Here is a 21,652-nt window from a genome sequence, read left to right on the forward strand (position 1 = left end):
TCTAAGGGCTCTAGAGCACTCCTCCTAAAAGCCTCAAAATGTTTCCACAGGCCCGCCCCCCAATGTTGCTCAGGCACACCATTCATTCTCAATGCAATCTCATAAGAAGTAAACCAGGCATAGATATCCTCACTCCTATAGTAATTCTGTACCAGATCCTTGGGAATATATACTTTACCCCCCTGCACTGGCTGTGCGCTGCCACCATTTGAACCGGAACCCACCTCCTTGGCTTTAAGCTCCAGTTCTCTCATGGTCAGCTCATGAGCCAAAAGCAATTTCTTTTCCTCCAGGGCACGGGCATATTTGCTCTCCTCCTCCGCCGCCCTCTCTACTTCCAATTGCTTCATTTTCATCCTCATGACTTCCAAGTCATATTCTCCCATTCTTTGATTTTCTTGCAACTCTTCTTGGGTGAAGCCCCTACTGAAATGGTTGCTGCCAGGCTTCGAGCCTGTTCTGCTCACAGGCAGATCTGTGGTTTGAAAACCATTCCCTGTACTTGCATCATTTCCCTCTTGTGCCTCCCAATGGGCCTTCAAGATTCTCTGCAACTCCTCCTTCCTGGGGTTGCTCTTTATGGGGCACTCAAACTCGTGGCAGAATTTCCTAAGATCTTTTGCTCTGTAGGAATACAAATCCTCGATGACAAATTCCAATTCCAATTCTGCTTCCACACTGGGTGCCTTCCCGTTCACAGACATGATGCTTAGAAGAGTTACTCAAAAATGGAACCAACCAAAAAAAACAGTAGTAGGCGGTGGCGTAATGGTCTGCACTCACTAGTGATGTACACCAATCACTGTGGGTCTAGTACAAATACAAGTTCAAATCCCACCGCTGCCAAACAATGTTAGAATTGGGGGTCTCTAGTTGGCAGAGGTAGGTACCACTGTCCAAATAGGGACCCTTGCTTCTAGTCAGGGTAAGGAGGAAACACTATTTAGATAACCTCTATTCACCCCCTTGGTAGCTTGGCACAAGCAGTCAGGCTTATCCAAAAGCAATGTGTAAAGTATTTGTACCAACGCTCACAGTAACGCAGTGAAAACACCACAGACTGACTCCACAACTGTTTAGAAAAATAAAGGTATTTAATCTAAACTACACAAGACCAAAACAACAAAAATCCAACATACACAGTTCAAGAATATGGTTGCAAAAGAGTTCTTAAGGTGGAGATAAAAATAATCCACAGTTGCGTGAAAAGTTCACAGTTGCGTCTTGTTTAGCCAACAGTACCTTTTAAATGCGACAAAGTTCCAAAGCAGAAGCTGGTGCGGTGGAAAACAAGCGATGCATTGCTCCTGAGACCCTGGGGAGGCGATGCGGCAACCCCGCTGCAGCAGCGGGCGTGTTGCGACGAATCCGGTCTGTATGGGGAGGAAGGCGATGACTTGTATGGATTCCGGTGCGTAGGTTCCGTAGGAAGTTTACTCTCGCAAAGGCACGATGCGATGATCTGTAGGGGCTGCGATGATCACCAGGGCGACGATGAGCTGACCAGCGGCGATTTTCCTCTCGCAGCTCCTGGATGCGATGGCTCTGCGACGACACCCGCAGCGACGTGATGCGGTCCGCAAGCAAGCGGTGCGACGATCTCACCCAGCAACGACTGGCTCTGTGACTACACTCGCAGCGATGGTAGTCTTCCCGCACCGGTCTAGTGCGTCCCGCAAACTAAGGGTGCGACGGCTCTGGCAGCGGCAACAGGCACTGTGACGATCTCGACCTTCGTAGCGGCGGGAATTTCCTCGCACTGTCGGGGATGTAAATGTAATGTAAATGTAATTTATATTTATATAGCGCATTATCACCAACGGTCTCTAAGCGCTTGCTTTGGGAGCCCGTCCAGGTTTTTCCCATTGAGATAACCCGTACTGGGCACCCCCAAGGTGAAAGCCAGGCATCCCGCCGCGGTGGGCCATAGTGGAGATTAAGCAAGCTATGGCCCGGAGTTGCAGAGTGTGAACCCGTGATTCGAGCAGGCACCAAAGCGAGAATTATCGAGTCCGTGGACATTTTTGGGCTCAAGACCTTGCCGCGTCGGGAATTGAACCCTTGTCCCGGGCCAGACTTCTGCATCAGGGTCTGCATCAGGGTCTGCCGCTCTAACCATTGAGCCACACTTCTCCGCAAGCGAGCGATGCAACAAAACTTGCAGAAAGTCTTTAAAAGCTTGATTTCTAGCTCTGCTAAGGCCCTTGGAGATTCCTTCAAGACCGGGGACACAGCACCAAAAGCAAAGTCCTGCCCCTTTCCTTGGCAGCAAAGCAACAGCAGGTCAGTCCAGCAGAACAAAAGCAGGACAGTCTTCCTTCTTCAGTTTCAGCTTTCTCCTTGGCAGAGGTTCCTTCTTGATTCCAGGATGATCTAATTTTCTGTAGTCAGGGGTCCTGTACTTATACCCCTAAAAGTCTTTGATCCCTTTGTGCAGGAGGGCTCTGAGCCCGGTCTGAACCAGTTCTGTGTGTTCCTTGAGCCCTTTGTTTTCCTGGCCTCTCCTTTCCTTTCAGAGAGAGGGGCAGGGTCGACGGCCACCCAGCAGGAGGTGGAGCCAGCATTGAGGAAGGCAGGCACAGCCCTATTCAGGCCCAGGTGCTTCCCCCTCCCACTACTCTAGATGCAGATGGAGCTATTCAGCCCAAGGATGGCCCACTCAGACTCTGGGAGCCACCCAGCCCCTGTCACTCACAAACCAGATAGTCAATTCACAAACAGGCCAAGGCACATAGAAAGGTCAGACAAGAGAACAGCAACTTTCTAAAAGTGTCGTTCTCAAACACAGGATTTAACCCCTTCGATGCTCATGACGGAACGGTTCCGTCATGAGCATCGGTTGAGCTGTGCTCATGACAGAACCGTTCCGTCATGACCACGCCTGTTTTCATTAGGGCTCAGCACCGGTGGTAAATCTTACCCGCACGGATGTGGTTAAAAACAACCTTTCCTAAAAGATGTGTTATTAAATTCTGAGTTCAGGAATTCCAGACTTTTATGTCCTATCTTGCTCCTATGGGAAGATATGCTGGTAGCCACTGTAGCCAGCACCCCCCATGATAGCCTATGGGGCAAGATAGCCTTACAATAGTGAAAAACGAAAATGGATGTAATTCACTACCAGAGCATGTCACCTGCACAAGTACATGCTCTACCTTTCACATAGACTGCACCCTACCTAAGGGGGTACCTTGGGCCTTCCAAAGGGGTGACCGATGTGTACAGAAAGGAAAGGGTTAGGCCTCACCAGTGGGGACACTGACCAGGAGGACATGGCAGTTCACAGACTGCATACAGGCACTGTGTTGGCAGGCCTGAGACCCCATCTTAGGGCTACTCATGTGGGTGGCACAATCAGTTCTGCAGGCCCACTAGTAGCATCTGTTATCACCAGCCCTGGTACACACTTTACAAGGGACTTCTTGCTGACACAAATATGCCAATCATGGATAACCATTCATAATAACGATTTAAACAGGGAGCACTTGCACTTCGACACTGAACAGCAGTGGCAAAGTGCCCAAAGCATCTAAACCAGCAAAAACGAAATCCAGCACAGCATCAAAAATACAGGAGGTAGAGGCAAAAAGATAGGGGGAAACCATGCCAAAGATGCCAGGTCTAACAGTCTGTAAATCAGGGCTCCGGCAAAGGACATCTAGCTATCAGGCTGGAGACAGAAACCAAGGCTTTCTGCCTCTATTAGATCTGCGATGTCGAATGTGGAGCATTTCGGTATGTTCCTGTGTATAATTGCTAGCCCCCCTCCCCCCTTCGCGTAGTGCTATCTTGTCTGGCTATAGTATATCCAGGAGGGGGGGGGGGGGGGGGGGGGGGGGGGAATGGCTTGCACAATGTCCGGGTTTGAACAGTCTTTTAGCCTAAACAGTGAGTAATTTTGATATGTCCTTGCCCTTGAAATATACAATTTAAAAGTGGCCGGTTAAATTGTAAGGTCGTTACAAGTGCCCGGTTTCAAGTAATAGCAACCAAAATGTGCAGTTTAAAGTGCCAGGTGCTCAGGAGGCTGAGAGCCTAAAAATAGTTTAAAACAATTAACACGCACAACTTCACACCCCTTTACCAATAAATGAGAGACACCGCAATCACAGCTTATTTCTGGCTGAGGGGAGGCAGTGTAGCAGAACTGAGAACTGAAAGTGGTCCTTAACTACATCAAAGCAAAATAACCTCTTGTGGGGCTGCAGAAAAGGTACATGAAAGCAAGGGCCCTAAATGTCCAAGTACACCATTCAATCTTGAGGTTCTAAGGCAGAGAGGACGTGGGCCAGTCATCATCTTAAATTTGTCATTCCAAAGGAGGGTGTTAAAGAAACAAAGGTCCGAAATGGGTCAGAGTCCACCATCCTTTTTGAGCAACAAGACGATACAGGAGTTGTACCGCCTCCCTCTTTCTCTGGGACACTCTCAAAAGCCCATTTTTCAGCAGTGACTGAACGTCTTCATCAAGCATGGAGGCATGATCTGCTGAGACCTGAGTGAAATAGTGAGAACCGTAGGAGAGATAGATAGAAAGGGGAGAGCGTAACAATAACTGACAATCTGCAATACCCACTGGTCCAAGATAACTGTATGGCAGCTGGGCAGGCTGCAGCGTATTTTGCGTTCCAATAGCCAAGGGTAACTCTCAAAGGGGGGATCTGAGTAAACTGGCAGCTGCCAGGAAGAGTAAGAGCAGGACTGCTGATTGTGGCCCATTCTCTGCCGCCACCAGACATGCTGAGCTGGCTGTGTCTGACAGTAAGTTAAGTCCTGGGAGAAACCTTTGAACGTCTTTTATTGTTGCTTGAACTAGTGGGCCAAAGAAAGCCACAAAAGAGTATATCACTGAGGGATGTATGCACAGCCCTGGAGAAGCCTATGGAATGCATCTAGGCATGACGACGAATCATCACACCAGTGTTAATAGCCTGATCTACATAATCAATGGTGTTCATACAAGCCTGCACAATGTATTATGCGGTGTTCTGACATTTGTACACTGAGCAAAGGTGTTCTGAAGTATTTCAGAGATGGGCAGCAAGCTCTCTTTCACTATATCCCAAAGGGCACAGGTGTATTTGCCCAAAAGGCAGAATACTTTAAGTATCATGGCTTGCAAGAGGTCCTTGCCATCAATCCTTTCCACACCTAGTCGTGGGCACTATTGCCTAATCACAGTCTCCAGAGTCGTCAGATTGATGATTATCTAGGGAGAGTTAGATTTATTTGTTTGGCTTGTGAAACTACTATTAGATTCTTGAACTGCCCCTTGCGTCTATGTAATGGAACCCTGCCTTGCAAGCTTTCCCCATGGTTGGGGCGAGGCCACGAGGCTGGAATAAAAAGACGGCACACATTGAGGCCTGAGGGACACTGGCCTATGGTCGCCCCCCGGTTAATACAGAGGAGGAGGAGTGAAGAAAGATTGATTAGTGCTTTTGAAGGGAGAGGCACTGGTTGCGACCCAGAGGAGGCCCAAATCCAATGACGAGTGATCGCAGGCTACTTTGTCTGTTCTCCTGGCGGGCCTGCAATCCTGGGAGATGCCAGAGCCCATCTGAACCCAAACGGGGGTCTGCTGAGCAGTGTGTGGTGCAGATCTTTGGTGCACGAAGCCAGAGGTACTTTAAGAGCCTGGTGATTTGAGGGTTGCTTCCCCCCCTTTTTTGCAATGTATTCAGTCCTACAATTGTTGAGTACGAACCGCATTGTGGAGGGTGGTGACCCAGAGGATGGGAAACTGAACCTGCAAGTGTACGATGAGTTGCTGAGGTGCCCATACTGGCTCCCTTGCTCCCCCTTGCCTCTTCAATGGCAGAGATACTGTTTGTGGGGGGCCACTGCACCGGTGGGGTTGTATATTGCCTGAGGCCTGCATCTGTCTTGGGGTAGACCCTCTCTCCATGTCTGTGCCGTCTGCTGATCTGGCAGTCTTCCGTCTGCACCCTGGTACTGGGCTGGTGCCTGCAGACCTAGGGGGACACAACTGCCTTAGCTGCTTGAGATACTATGTCAGGCATTGACCCACACTAAGACGGACCAGTACACCGTGTCGACTTTGACAGCCACGGGTACAGCTGATGCCCCTCTAGGAACTTAGTGGACTCCAGCACAATCCACCCTCAACACCATATGTAAAGTGATCCAAACCCAGAGAAAAGCAGTAGAGACTAAGGTAGGCAAGATTCCAGTGCATGTCTCCTTGCTGCACCCGGACCTCTGTAATGTCACCGCCCGGGTCTCTTCGGTGGAAGATGAGCTAGTTGCACTTAAACTACTGGTTTCCAAATTACTTACCACAACGACGCAACTTGAGGAGCGGGCCGAAAACACAGAAAACTGGTGGCATAGGAATAACCTTCGCTTTGTTGGATTCCTCATTGGAGTTCAGGCCTCTGACGCAGAATCCTTTCTGGAGACATGGCTGAAGGGCTAGGTTCCTGCTGACAAGCTCTCGCGTGATTTGTGTTAGAACGGGCCCGTTGGTCCTAGCCGTACCGTGCTCCACCTAAGACACTCACCCATCTGGTGAGTGCACAGATCCTCAATCATCGAGACAGAGACATTATCCTTTGCGAGGGCAGAGGGCACCCAGACTTCTGCTTTCAAAACTCGAGGGTTAAGTTTTCCTGATTTTTCTTGCTACACCTGAAAGAGGTGCAGCAGGGCAAAAACTTCTTCAAGGAGGTCAAACAGAAACTCTGTGCCCTCAATCTGCAGTATATGCTTTTCTTTCCGACGAGGTTTAAAATTATCTTTAACTCGGACACTTATTTCTTTTATACTCCGGAATAGGCATGGGAATGGGCTACAGAGAGGAGGGTGTTCTGTCTAGCAGATGGCCCTGTGGAGCCTGATCTACGGATGCAGGGTAAAGCTCCCGGTCTTCCTCCAAAGCCACCTAGACGAAGCAAGCTCACCCTTGTTCGACTCGTTCACACCCCCAGAGCCAACGTGAAGCCTCTGGCTCAGACAGAGGAGAAGTAGATCAGGATGTCTCCTTGACAGACAAGTTGCTTACCTTTAGTAATGCCTTATTTAGTAGAGACATGACCTATCCACAGATTCTTTACCTTTGAATTTCCCAGTCATCAGACTGGATCAGAAGGATTTTTCTTCTAGCAATACCCCTGCCTGCCAGTAGGTGACATCGGTCAGCTCCATGTGATGTCATTGGTATAGTCTGTGCCGTTGGGACGTCCACGTTACCTATCTAGGCACCACCTCAGCACGCTGACATCGGTTACTTTTCACAACTTTCCATGCCAGAAGCGTGGACAGACACAGGTGTGTTTCTGAACTAGGGCCCGTAAAGGGATCCACAGACCCGACCCTATAAACCTTTCTGCAGTGCGGGGAGGATGGGTGGGCCGGTAAGGAATCTGCAGTTAGATTATGTCTCTACCAGATAAGGGGTTACTGAAGGTAAGTAACTTGTCCATCTGATAGAGACATCTAGCCACAGAATCTTTACCTTTGAAAAGATACCCAAGCAATACCATCACTGGAGGAGGGACTTTAGACAAGTTTAGACCAGAAAGCCCTGCAGGACAGAACTGCCAAAGAGGCTGTTCCAGTGGGCTTGACCGTCAAGGCAGTAGTGCTTTTGCAAACGTGTGCAGGGATGACCATGTTGCTGTCTGAAAAATGTCCAGTAATGGAACCCCACATTGCAACGCCGTGGTAGCAGCCTTAGGTGCAATGAGCTCTTAAGCCTTCAGAAGTCTGCTTCTTAGCCAGAGTGTAGCAAATCTTGATGCAGAGGACGACCCATCGGTGGATCATCATCATCAATCAACAATTATAAAGCGCTCTACTACACACCCGCGAGGGTCTCAAGGCGCTTGGGGGGCGGTGGGGATGGGGTGCTGCTGCTGCTACTGGTCGAAGAGCCAGGTCTTGAGAAGTCGTCTGAAGGCTAGCAGGTTCTGGGTCTGACGTAGGTTTGTAGGGAGGGTGTTCCAGGTCTTGGCGGTGAGGTAGGAGAAGGGTCTGCCGCCGACGGTGACTTTCCGGATGCATGGGACTGTGGCGAGGTCGGCAGAGCGGAGGTTGCGGGAGGGGGTGTAGAAGCTGAGTCGGTTGTTGAGATATGCTGGTCCGGTGTTGTGTAGGGCTTTGTGTGCATGGATGAGGAGTTTGAATGTGATCCTCTTGCTGACGGGGAGCCAGTGCAGGCCTCTCAGGTGCGGGGTGATGTGGCTGCGTCGGGGGACGTCGAGGATCAGTCGTCCCGAGGCGTTCTGGATGCGTTGTAGCCGTCTCAGGAGCATGGTTGTTGTTCCTGCGTAGAGGGCGTTCCCGTAGTCCAGTCTGCTGGTGACGACGGCATGGGTGACGGTTTTTCTCGTGTTAGAGGGGATCCATTTGAAGATTCTGCGGAGCATCCGGAGGGTGTTAAAGCAGGACGCGGAGATGGCGTTGACTTGCTTGGTCATGGAGAGGGCGGGGTCGATGATGACCCCCAGGTTGCGTGCGTGGTTGGTAGGTTCTGGGGCTGTTCCTAGCGAAGTGGGCCACCAGAAGTGGATGGTTCTCTTCTGCACCGCCTGACCTTTCTTCGCTCCCACGTACCCCACGAACAGTTGGTCTTCGATCCGGAACTCTTTCGTGCAGTCAAGGTAAAATAAAAACGCTCTTCTTGTGTCCAGACGATCGGAGTTGTTCCTCTTCTTTAGAGGGATGCGGAGGAGCATACAAAGTGGGCAAACTGACAGATTGGCCCACATGAAAAGGTGTGACCACTTTCGGGCGGAAAGAGGCCCTAGTGCAAAGCATCAACCTGTCAGGGAATAGTCAGGTAAGGAGGCTTGGGTGACAAAACCTGCAATTCGCTGACCCTCCTGACAGATGTTATTACCACTAAAAAGCAGCCAGAGGGGGTAGTTGTGCAGCTGTTCACATGGAGCGCACATCAAAAAAGTGGGAACCAGATTAAGGTCCCACTGAGGCATAATGAAAGGGGAAGGTGGGAGACGAAGTACATAACCTTTGAGGAATCCATTTACAATAGGGGATTTAAATGAGTGTTGGTCTGGCAGCCGTAAGGAGGTAGACAGGGCTGAAAGTTACCCTTTGAGAGTCCCCAGAGGAGAGCCTGGCTGGTCCAGGGTCAAAAAGAAAAGAAAAATTTGAGAAAGGAAAGCAGAAAGCGGATCAATAGACATATCTCTACAATATTTTACAAAGTTATTACACTGGTAGGCATGCACTGTCTTGGAGGCCCAAATGGCAGCCAAAATAACCTTTCAAACTTCAGGAGGAAGGTCGATTGCTATCAACTGCCACCGCTCAATCCCGAGCAAGAAGACAGAGTTCGGATAGAGGACCGCCCCTTGCTGCTGCTACAGAAGATACTTCTGATGAGCCAGCCTGATCGGAGAATCAATGCTCAATTGGAGAAGCTCAGGACACCAGACTCTTAATGCCCAGTCCGTAGCCACAAGAATGACTTGGGCCCGGCTGCTCCTGATCTTCTTGAGCACTCGGAAAGGAATGGTATGGGCGGAAAGGTACATAGGAGGCCTGAGTGCTACTCGAGATGAAAAGCATCTCTGAGCAAGAGCTGGTCTGGAAACACAAATGCGCAAAACTGCTAACATTGCATGTTCTCAGCGGAGGCGAACAGAGCTAACCAAGGATCTCCCCATTGTTGGAAGATATCTCGCGCCACCTCTGGATGGAGATGCCATTCGTGAACTGCTACCCATCGACGGCTGAGTTAGTCCACCCTGGTGTTAAGAGAATATGCCCTGCTGTTCCAGCCATGTCCAGAAGCGCAGGGCTTCATGACAAAGGGTCAACGACCCCATCCCGCCCTTTTTGTTGCCGTACCACATGGCGGTGATGTTGTACATGAACACTTGAACCAGCTTTCAATGCCAAACTAATCGCTCGGAGCTCCAGCAAGCTGATGTGGGGTACGGATTCTGACAGAGACCAGAGTCCTCTGATCTCCACCTCTTCCAGATGGTTGCTCCATCCCAGGAGTGAAGCATGTCATTACTGTGTAATCTGGTTGGGGAAGAGAGAGGGGTCAGCCACCACTGCAGGTCTCGAGCACTTACCTCCTAGATCTGTGATGCTGTGCCCACAGGAACTTCAGGTCCCACTGCAAAGCCAGCATATGCCATCTGACGTGTCACTAGCAGGATGCCATGAGGTCCAGCAGCCTTCAGAGTCATTCTCATTAAAATCCGGACTAAAGGCTGAAACATCGGTATCACAGCCTGAATTTCTTGGACTACCCACTTGGGAGGATAGGCCAGACAATGCGCTGTGCCCAGAATACCTCTGATGAAAGGGAACGTCAGTGAGGGAGTCAGGTATGACTTTGGCATGTTGATAGAGAATGCAGGAGGTTTACCATAGCCTGGAGATGGGAGACAACAACCTTGGGCGAGCCTGCCTTCAACAGCCAGTTGTCGAGAAAGGGGAAGACTGGCACCCCTGATCTGCACAGATGATTTGTGATCACTGACCAGTGCCAGCACCTTAGTGAACACCCGCCGGGCACTCGTAAGGCCAAAGGGGAGCACAGTGAACTTAAAATGCTTGTGGGCTACAGTAAACCACAGGTAAAGCCGATGAGCACCAGGACAGGAAAGTGAAAATAAGTGTCTTGCAAGTCCAATGCTACTATACAGTCTCCTGGGTCCAGGACAGACAAGACCTACACTAGAGTAAACTTCTAGAATCTTTCCTTTTTGAGGAAGTCGTTGAGAGCTCACACATCTAGGATAGGTCATAGACCCTTGTCCTTTTTTGGGAACAGAAAATAGCGGGAATAACAACTACAGCCTACTTCTGGCACTGGAACCCTCTCTATGGCTCCCTTGGCCAGGATAGTCATGACTTCCTCTTGAATCAAAGTCAGGTGATTCTCCGTCAGCCAGTCGTAAGATGGAGGCATGGAGGGAGGGGTAGTCTTGAAGGGGCGGGCGTCACCCCTTCGAACGATCTGGAGAATCCACCTGTACGAAGTGATGTTCCGCCAGTGATGGAGGTGATGGCTGATCCTGCCACCAACTGACTACCTATGATCTAGAATGGCAAAACTAGGAGGGTTCGGCGGCTGAGGCTGCATAGGGGGTGGGGGGCTGACCCGACCTCTGGATAGGAACGGGATAGGAACAAACTGTGCCCAGGCCGCACGGAAGTTGCTGAACTTGCTCTGCCTTGTGGCTGGGGTATGGCTGGTGCAGCTGAAAGCCCCTTCTATAGACACCAAAGGGGTGATAGGTAGGCAGGGGACATGTGGCAACTAAAAGGCCCAAGGACTTGGCCATAGCCTGCGAGTCCTTAAAGGGCTCACGTGCATGGCTGCCTTGTCTCAGAAGAGACGAGTGCCATCAAACAGCATGTCCATGAGAGAGGCCACAACATCCCCTGAAAAGCCAAGGGTGGTGTCAAACCACCAACGTCAATGAACTCGATCTGCCCAGCGATTCGGTTGTGTCGAGACCACAACGAATGGTGAACTTTACTGCATCTCTCCTATCTGACACCACTTGGGAGAGGACGGAACAGGCCTCCTTCGGGATTTTGGCAGCAGTTGTGCAATCGTTTCACCAGAGAGTGGGAGTAATGGCTCAATAAGCAAGCTGTGTTCCCTGACGCAATGCAAGGCTGGCGAAGAACACATTATCTCAACCCAACTGTCCAGCCTCTTGTATTCCCTGTCCGAGAGAGTGGCAGGGAACATGCCATGGGAGGTTGATCCGGCTACAGGTCGTCGGGGATCAGAAGGAGACTGGCCCCAGGGAGTGGCTTCGGCAGTCTCAGTGTTGGGGCTGGCACCAGGGAAGGTCACAATAGCAAGACCAGTGTCGGTCCAGATTCACTGCTGGATCCAACGCTGGGGCAGCAGGCGCATAACCCGATGAAGGTTCCCTCTAACCCTGAAGGGCCTGAAGCTGTGCTGGTGGGGTCAGGCCGCACAAAAGTGAGGCGCATGACCTCATTAAATTCACGTAGCTGGGAAGGGGTCGCTCTGACTCCTGGAAAATCGGGGAGGCATGGAGCCGAGCTAGACACAGGTTCTGAAGAACGAGCTGTTGTGTCGGCTGGCGAACGAGGAGAAGTCGAAGCACGCTTAGACTTCTTTTGCTTCTTGAGCCTCTTACTGGCTGGAGTGTCTTGGACTTGGAGTGGGACAAAGACGACTTGAGACTCAGAGCGGTGCCCAGACCTTCCTCTCAAATGGGACATCGAATGAGATCCCAGAGGAGTCGTACGACGTGGCCCCGACTGCTGGGTTGCTAGTAGCTTTAGGGACCGTTGCCTAAAAGCTTTCGGAGTAATGGCCCGGCTGTCGGAGCACGACTTCGAGTTGTGTTCATGCTCCAGGCACCACAGGCAGACGAGGTGCGGGATTGATACTGACATGGCGTGGTGACAGGCACCACACAGCTTGAAACCCAAAGGTTTCTTCAACATGACAAAAAACCTAACACACCAAAGGGGGTCGACAAAATATCGAAAAAATCCTGAAAAAAGTGACAGAGGAAAGATCTCTTCAATGATCAGCGCTTGACTGGTGCGGAAAGAAAAGCCAGTCAGTCAGTCAAAAGCTTTTATTATCGGTTAAAAACCATAAAAAGGCGTGTTACAAATACACAGACAAGTTAAAAATGTTGAAATATTAAAAACTCCACTATGAGTACTAGATCATAAAATATACAAAAAGCAAGAAAAAAAGCACAAGAGGGGCAAACATCCATATCGCGGTATACAGTAAAATAGATCTGAAGGCCCCACACAATTTTTAATGAGAAAGATGTTCCCACCACAATCAGGAAGAAGACCCGTAGGTAGTGGGCGTTGATTTAGTATTTCCTTTTAAAATTGCGCACCTAAAATACAACATGGACAAAAGAAACCTTGATGTTGCAAACACTTCCAGGGTAGTGGTATCAGCTTTTAAAATTCTGAACACCTCCCTAAAATCCCTAAGACCCCTGGACTTGCAGTATTGGATTATCCCCTTAACCCTCGCCCTATGATACGAGGGGGCAAAAGAGCAGAACGTGCTGATCTGTCTCCTTTGCACCCCCGCACCCGGGGCAAGTGCTCGTTAGCTGTGTGGCCTTAGGCCAATTGTGCGTAAGTCCCCTAAGGGGCAGTGAGCCATGCCTAAACTGGATATACAGTTTCTTTGCCAGGGAAGGCTGGATATCATCCAGGAATTTCTCAAATTTGGGAAGTGCTTTGAAATAAAGAAAATTATTAGTCAACCTGCCCATAGAAGAGTTTGTTAAAACACTAGCAAGGTGATATTGGTTTAGAGCCAAACTCAGGGATTTTTTAGATATCCGGGGGCAGGCCACCTCAGGGGTCGATCACAGTTCCCCCATCCCAAGTGCTAGGGTGAGATGCTTGATGTGGATCAACCATGGGATCTTCCCCACACTACCTCTGGACAAAAGATTGCCCAGGTCCTCTCTGTAGCTCTCTAATTCCAGAGTGGACCAGAGTTGTCTCCAATATAATAGCGGACGATTCGAGATGATTTCCTGTATGGGCACTAAACCTAGATCAAACCTTAGGGGGGTTAGAGGGGTGCTCCGAGGGAGTCTCAAAATGCGTCTAATGAAGCTGTTTTCAGTGAGGGATAGCGAAAGAGCACTAACGTGCCCCCACAGATCCGCTCCGTAGATCGCACCCCCTCGCGCCTACACTTCGTAGATTTCAACCGGTGGACCCACCAATTTCTGGGAGGTTTCGTTAAAAACTTTTAAAATGCCACCTGAAGATTGAGACAATTTCAGATTGGCCCTTGCCGTGTGGGAGGTCCAGTCCATTCTATCGTTAAGGGTGACCCCCAAATAATCGAATGTAGAGACTCGGTCCAAGGGCAGTCCGTCCAGGTGCGGGTGGGGACAATTTGATTTTTTGGGGTTATACACCATATACTTGGTTTTGGAGACATTAATCTCCAAGTCCCTCACTCTGCAGAAGCCACAGAAAGCTTCCAATGTACGCTGGATACCCCCAAATGATTTAGACAATAGGAGGGAATCGTCTGCGAACATTAGAGCAGGTATTTTCCGCCCAGCTAAGCAAGGGGAGTCCAAGTCCCTAGCACCAAGTAAGTGTGCAATCAGCCCGTAAAGATAAAGTGAAAAAAGCGTGGGGGCTAAAACGCACCCCTGCCTCACACCCTTGTCCACAGGGAACGGGCCGACAGCTCCCCACCCCTCCCAAACCTTACCCTAGCATAGTTACCCTGGTGCATGCGCCTAAAGAGGTCACACAGATAAGGCGGGGCACCCAACTCTAGGAGTAAAGCCCAAAGTTTGTCCCTCTGGACCAGATCAAATGCGGACCTGAGGTCCACAAAGATTAAGCACAAACTACCCGCACCTAGAGTGACGGTCCTCCAATAAATAAGCTGGAGCCTAAACAGTTGATCGATCGTGGATACCCCAGCACGAAATCCTGCCTGCAGGGAGGTTAGGATGTGGTGGTCATCCATCCAGTTCTGCAACCTAGTTAGAAGGACACGTGCAAAGAGCTTCTGGAGTACGTCGATCAGACTGATGGGGCGGTAGTTCGCCGGGTCGAGGGGGGAGGCCTTCTTATAAATGGGGATGATTTCAGCTCCCAACCATGTCGCAGGAATGTCCAAACCCTGCATAATGGCATTGAAGAAGACACAGATGTAGGGCGCCCACACCCTTTGCTCGGTCCGGTAGAGGTCGCCGGGAATTCTGTCCAGTCCCGGTGCTTTTTCTCTGCAGCCAGGCTTTTAAGTGTTGCATTGACTTCTAACAGCATGCAGGGATGTTTAACTTGTACCATGCCCTTCAGAGATGCTTTTGTCAATATTCTTGGTAATTTCGGCACGACAGCTGTTGAATCTAGGGGGAAAGAAAAGCACGGACGTCAGCGTACCGAGGTGGTGTGTATATAGGTGATGTGGCCGTCACAATGGCACAGATGACGTCATGCGGTGCCGCGTTATTGCTTGAAAAAAAATCATCTGGATCCAGTCTGACACCTAGGAAATTCAAAGGTAATGAATCTACGGCTAGATGTCTCTATCAGATAGGCACACCAGACCTCTCCGCTCCACTTACCCTGGTGACCCTCCCCCTTTAAGGGTCTTCGGCTCCACCTTGAAGACTGATAAGTAAAGATTCTGTCTCTGCTTTGCTGCTTCTTTTGTTGTACAAAGATGGTTCCTGTTAGGGTTGATGGTGCTCCTACAGCATTCTACTGTGCACATGTACCTGTAACAGCTGTCAGGCATCAGGGTCCTATGCGGAAGGAGGACCCCCCTAGGATTGTTGGTCTTGAGCATTTGTTAGTTCACAACATGTTTAGGATTAGGTCGACAGATGCTCATCTGCTGGGCACACACTGCCCCTTTCTTGGCCGTTTTGGCTATGCTCGAGTATAATACGCAGGGTTCGCCCGTGGATCTCGGGGAGTGGCCATCCTGCTGCATAGGCGCTTCCAGTTCGTGGTCTCTGCCTCCCATACTGACCCGAGGAGCACTATGTAGGCTGGATGGCCAGAACTATAATTCTAATCTATATTCCACAACAGCCCCAGAATACACTATAAGCACTTAGGTCCTTTCTATTGACTCTTCTCCAGGGTCCCATGCTGGTAGGAGTGACTTCAACGCAGTTCCTGATCTCGTGCAGGACACATTCTACTCTCCACGGCGGGTTGTGAGCTGCAATCCAGACATTTCTCAACATTGGCACATTCTCTGGGGCATTGTGACACACAGCATACGTAGCCTCCCCGGACTTCAACTCATACACACATCAGCAGCACATAAGATCCTGTCGTGCACAGACCTGGAGAGGCTTTTGGTGCAGACCTTCTTCAACTTTCAGAGATTGAGGCTCTACCCCAAAGTATCTCGGACCATGCCACACCTGCTTTAATTTGCCCCCCGTCTCCCTCTCCTCAGGTTGACACTGTGCCCCATGTGGCGAGTTAACGCTTGGTATTTCAATGACCAAGACTGCTCAGACTTTATCGAAACAGAGGTCCACTCTTACTTTGAGGGCACGGTGACCTCACCCAGTATGCTCTGGGCAGCCAAGAATGCCGCCTTTGGGGTTGATTAAAGTGTATGTCGGGGGTAAAGGAGGCAAAAGCTGTCACAGATGAAGACTCTAGAGGCCCAGATTCACTCCATGGAGCAGAGGGCGCAGAAATGGCCCTCGACTGACCTAGATCGCCAGTCTGAAGAGAGCAGGCAATAACTAGAGAACATTGAGGCAATGGGTGTCTGAACAAGGTGACAAATCTAGGAAACTTATATACTGACTGGCTACTAGAGATGTACCACTAAAGTAGTGTCCTCGATTTGAGATGCAGAGGGACGCATCTATGAGCAGGCGCCAATGGTGGCTCAAGTTTTTTAAGACTATGATCGCACATTATATGCAAGGGTGCCCCGACCCTTTCAGGATGCTACCCACCCGATGCTGCAAGATATCCCACTGCCCGATCCACCTGTCATAGTCTAAAGATCTGGATCAGTCAATCACGGTGGAGGAGATTGGGGAGGCGCTCTCCACCATGACCCCTGGGAAATCTCCGGGTCCTGGTGGTTTCCCGGTTGAGTACCTCCATTGATTCCGGCCTGACCTCCTGCCTCACCTGTTGGCGCTCTACTTCGAAGCAGTGGAGCAAGGGACGTTCCCACCCCAGGGTTGGGCACAGCAACAATTGTTGTGATCCCTAAACCGGGCCAACTGTTAGACAGCTGCCCCTCATAGAGGCCATTCTCCCTTATTAATGCTGATATCAAAGTATTTGCGAAAGTCTTGGCTAACCCCTTATCCCACACCTTACACTACACTTGGTCCATCCTGATCAATGTGGCTTTATGCCAAATAGAGGCACTCAGCATTGTATCTGAAGGGTCCAACTGGCCTTCACCCAAGCCCCTAGCCTTCGCGGTCTCTAAGCACTGCAACTAGTGGATTGTGAGTAGGCTTTTGATACCATTGACAGGCCATACTTGGATGCGTGTTGCAGAGGGCCGAGCTTGGGTCTCACTTTTGTACACCTGTTGATCTCCTCTATGCCAACCCCATAGCCCAGGTCTGCGGAAAAGGAACACTTATTGCCATTCTCGATCTGCAGAGTCACCAACTGGGGTTGCTCCCTCTCTCCCCTTTTATTCACCTTGGCGATTGAGCCCCTAGCTCACCTCATCCATTCCGATACTCTCATTCGAGGGTGGTGGTGGGACGGGGCCCGGAACAGCGCATTGCCCTATATGCCGATGACATTTTGGTGTTCCTGGTCCACCGACGGGCCTCAGGTCCATGTTGCATGGCAATGTTACAACTGTATAGGGAGGCATCTGGTCTCCAGGTCTCCCTTCTGGGGCCATTGCTAGAGACTTGGACAGTTGTTCCTTTAAATATTCAAGTGTTTATGTCTCCTGCTTTCCTGACTTGGCCTGGAGCCATTACTTGAACCCCCGCTGCAATTAAATACCCTGGGGAGAACTGCCCTTTCTAAAATGATGTTTTTACCTCGAGAAAATATACAGATATTTTCTCAATCTTTCCCCATCCCAGTCCTTGGCGGTGGTTCCAGGCCCTGGCTTCAAAGGAAAACATTTCTTTAGGCTGGAGGTCACCCTCGGGTAGACTTCATCAATGGCCGTCATTCCCCCTACGACGGAGGCATATGTATGGAAGACCATTATTATTACCTGACCTCGCAGTTGGTTGCTCTTAATTACTGGTTCAATGTGGGCGGGGTAATGGCAGACTTGCCAGGTGGAACTGGCCTTGCTGGGCCTGGATGGACTGCTTTGCCTGCTTTATCGGGCCCCAATTCCTTCAACGTCCCTCACTGTTCCTGGATGACACAACGATGTTGGAAGGCAGCATTCCACTTTACAGGCTGGGGCCATAAATTTACTGAGTTGACCCCCCTTGGGGCAGGGGACATGGTTGCATCACAACGCTGGTCTGGAGGGCTGTAAATGGTGGAATAGAATAGGTATCACTCACCTTGGGGATGTTTGGGCGGGCAGCGGTGTGCACATATTTCAGATGGTGCAGGAGCAATACTAGCACTCCCACACCCAGTTCCATAAGTATCTGCAGCACCCCCTATTGGCCAATGTTCTCATGGACACACTGATCCCAGAGTTTAGCCCCCTTCACACTAAACTCTTGATGGGAGGCTGGGTATAGGAGCCATTTTCTGAATCTATCGTTCTCTAGTCATCAACGCCCCAGACCACTTCGCCGGGCTGCGTAGAAGATGGGTGACCAAAATGGACCCCCAGGAAACTGGCTATCCCTGCGCGCCTACGGTTGGTCCAACTTAACTACCTTCATATAGCATACATGACACCCCAACAACTCCATTGAGTCAGCAGGGTCTCCCAGGCCCTTTTGGGGGTGCTCGGGAAGGAATTATCTGCAATTTTGGGCCAACAGATCAACCTCATCCCAAGCATAGCTCTGCTGGGATTGTTGGAAGATGTGAATGGGCAGAGGAGGGGACGCATTTTTTATCTCATGGTGACTCTAGTGGCCAAATGGGATATAGACTGCAGTTGAAAGTCCCTGTCCACTCGATCGGTGGTGGGGTAGAGGAGGGGAATGGATTGGTGCGCCCAACAAGGACGCTGCATCTACGAGGCCAGAGGCTGCCCCACAAATATGAATAGATTTGGGGTGATGGTGGGCTTACTACCGATTGGATGTGGAGGTTGATTATATAAATGTTTTTGATGCAATATCAATAAAAACTGTTTATTAAAAAAAACATATACGTTTGCCAGTGTGACGAGCCTCACATCCAGCCTCGCCTACTACATGAACCCACCACCTCATGCCTACTTCAAGCCCCTGTGACTAAATCCACTCACACGAAAATCTTCATGCTATGTCAAACCTCTGAAGAGTGTCAAACAAACTTTTACATGCATATGCTAAACGTACACACATAAATATGTTTGAAAAACAGGCCCATAACATTTGTACACCGACCTTGCTGCGTTCATCTAGTTGTAAAAGGTAAGTGTGCAGTCACTCATATAGAGCTAAGCATATTCTCAAAATGATGGCAATCTTGGGAACTAAAGGGAACCGAAGGACAGTGAAACAAATTGATTTACACAAGAGTTCCACAATGTGGTCAAGTAGAAGAGGTCAGACTGTCAGCAGTTTCACTTATTTTCAGTTAGTAATCTTGGACACTAGACTGAAAGTACAATCTGGGTTTATTTAAAGTAACACTTTGTGAAATCTCACAAATGCTTAAAAGAAAAATTGATAGCGCAATTCTCAAGACACTTCCTCAGAAAGTGATCAAAGAAAGCAAGCAAAGGTACAATTAGAAAAATTATATATTATAAACACTGATATAATAAAATGTCTAGCTTTATGTAAGAGCAGGCATATTTAGAGCCATACCATGGTCATAAAGCGCCCTAAACAGATCCCTTTTATAGCAGAGCCAATATTCTTGTCCAGTAAAATAAGAAAGGTGGTATAATCAGAGTCTTGTTAGACCTCAAACCCTGACATACTATGCTCCTGGCATAAAATTGGAGAAGCTATTATCAGACCTTAAGAAAGCAGCCATAATTTGGCACCACATTGCATGGCACTAAATGGGACAAGTTGCATTTTTACTAGGGGTGGGCAATATATTCGGCTTCACTTTGCGATACGCTTGTTACACAGAGCTCTTGTCAAATTCTGTCAACCGCTGCGTGCTGGTGGTTTATCTCATGTGTGGCTTGCTAAAGGTAAATTGGCGAGCACAATCGAGATTTGGCATCCCCTTAGGTGATTACTTATGCTTACTGACACCAACATGTGTCTCTTTTTAGCATGGTAGCACTTGAAATGCCTATGCACAACTACTTGGGACAAACAGAGTGACTCAACAGGGTCATGGTAACTTCACAAAAGGCAATTGTTGGCATTCAAGCACAGACTTTTAGGACACTGAAGACTGATGCAATACTTAAAGACTGCGAATGTACAATGTGGAGGGTCACTGAATGCACAAACCTAACAAACTATAATGGGAAATGGGTTAATAAAATGTAATTTGTTTTCAGTACCACACACACGAGAGCCTGTAAAGTCTTCATAGCAGTGGTGCTATGTTCAAGGGTAGTGCTACACTCCAGTAACTTCAGTATATAATAATGGTTAGTGCAGACATTAAGGTCTCTCGTGTATTCTCTAAAAAGAATGCTTTATATCTAATACATGGTTTGCAAAGATCACAAAGTGATCAAACACATCCTCAGTGAATGGCTTTCCTCATGAAAAGACAGAGAAAATTTGTCACAGAAGTAATATGAAGTCTAAAGTCACAACAAGATATATATATATATACATATATATATATATCTTGATACCTCCGAACCTCTCTGTAGTGCCCAGCCGGAACACCACCAAAGGACGAAATACAGACTCCAAATGTTGTGGAAAATGCAGGTCTTTAATTCACCAGTTTGTGAATATATATATATATGCAAGCATAAGAAAATATATACTGAACAAAACTAACCTGATGATCAAACACCAGCTTTGGCCCTCCATCTGCTGCAGTGTCTTCACTTAATAATGTCCATGTGTTCGTGTCAATGTCATAGCGATAGAAGTCGCTTTTTAAAGATTTGCTGTTCCTCACAGAGGAATCCAAGTACCGTCCCAGCGTGTAGATCTGCCTCCGCTGAGTATCAATGCACATTTTGTGACAAGACCGCGCACTCGGGCCACTCTATAAGGAATAAAAGGGATGAAATAGGTTAATAAACAGGCACAGAAAATACAGGTCAGTTGGGTGTTCTCTATCTTAAAAAGAGGCAACTTCTTCAGTGCATCACATTCCTTGTTTTTTGCATCTCATCTTTGCAAGGTCCTTTTAAGATAGCTCAAGTACATTATCTTGTCAACTCTATACCAGCTGCCAGATTAGGTTACTATCGCTTGAAACCAAGCATAGTCTTGCACAATGTTTACATTATATGTACAATACCTAGATAAAGTATCTTACTACTTTCTTTAAGCATTCATAGTGTAGGGAAAAATGGACGACTGATATGTTTAATGTTTAAAGTCTTATAAAGCGCTACAGCTACCCACAAAGTGCTTCCGATGAACAAGTTACTTACCTTCGGTAACGATATATCTGTAAGAAACATTAGTTAGTGTTAGATTCCTTACCTTAGAATATCCCCAGGCGTCAGTCTGGATCCGGAAACTTTTGCGTAGCAGTACCCCTGCGCGTCGGTAGGCGTCGTCTGCAGGCGTCCCCTGCGGCTCCGCGTCCGTCGTCGGCGTCGTGCGCCGTGATGACGTCGCTGGAGTACATAGACGCCGCCTCCGCGCGCTGACGTCAGTTCTTTGCACACAGCTTTTCCGCGCCAGGAGACGCAGAGCCATGAGAGAACCAACACTGGTGCCATGTAAAAACTAGGGCCCTGAAAGGGATGACCTTAACCCTAGGTATCAGTTCGCAGAACGGGGAGGATGGGTGGGTTCGGTAAGGAATCTAACACTAACTAATGTTTCTTACAGATATATCGTTACCGAAGGTAAGTAACTTGTTCATCTGAAAGAAACACGTTAGTGTTAGATTCCTTACCTTAGAATACATACCCCAGCAATACCAACCCCGGTGGTGG

At 49.0% G+C, this 21,652-nt stretch overlaps 1 protein-coding gene across 2 annotated transcripts in view; it reads right to left on the reverse strand.

The window, feature by feature from the left end:
* MKLN1 (muskelin 1) overlaps positions 1–21,652 on the reverse strand; it is an 808,470-nt gene that overhangs the window by 365,671 nt on the left and 421,147 nt on the right. For both annotated transcript variants that reach the window (XM_086918927.1, XM_086918926.1), the window contains exon 10: positions 20,533–20,745. In XM_086918927.1, coding sequence (XP_086775053.1) covers positions 20,533–20,745 — 213 coding nt within the window. The remainder of the gene's footprint in view (positions 1–20,532; positions 20,746–21,652) is intronic.

This window comes from Lissotriton vulgaris, chromosome 1_1 (assembly GCF_964263255.1).
Source record: "Lissotriton vulgaris chromosome 1_1, aLisVul1.2, whole genome shotgun sequence".
Lineage (NCBI taxonomy): Eukaryota > Metazoa > Chordata > Amphibia > Caudata > Salamandridae > Lissotriton > Lissotriton vulgaris.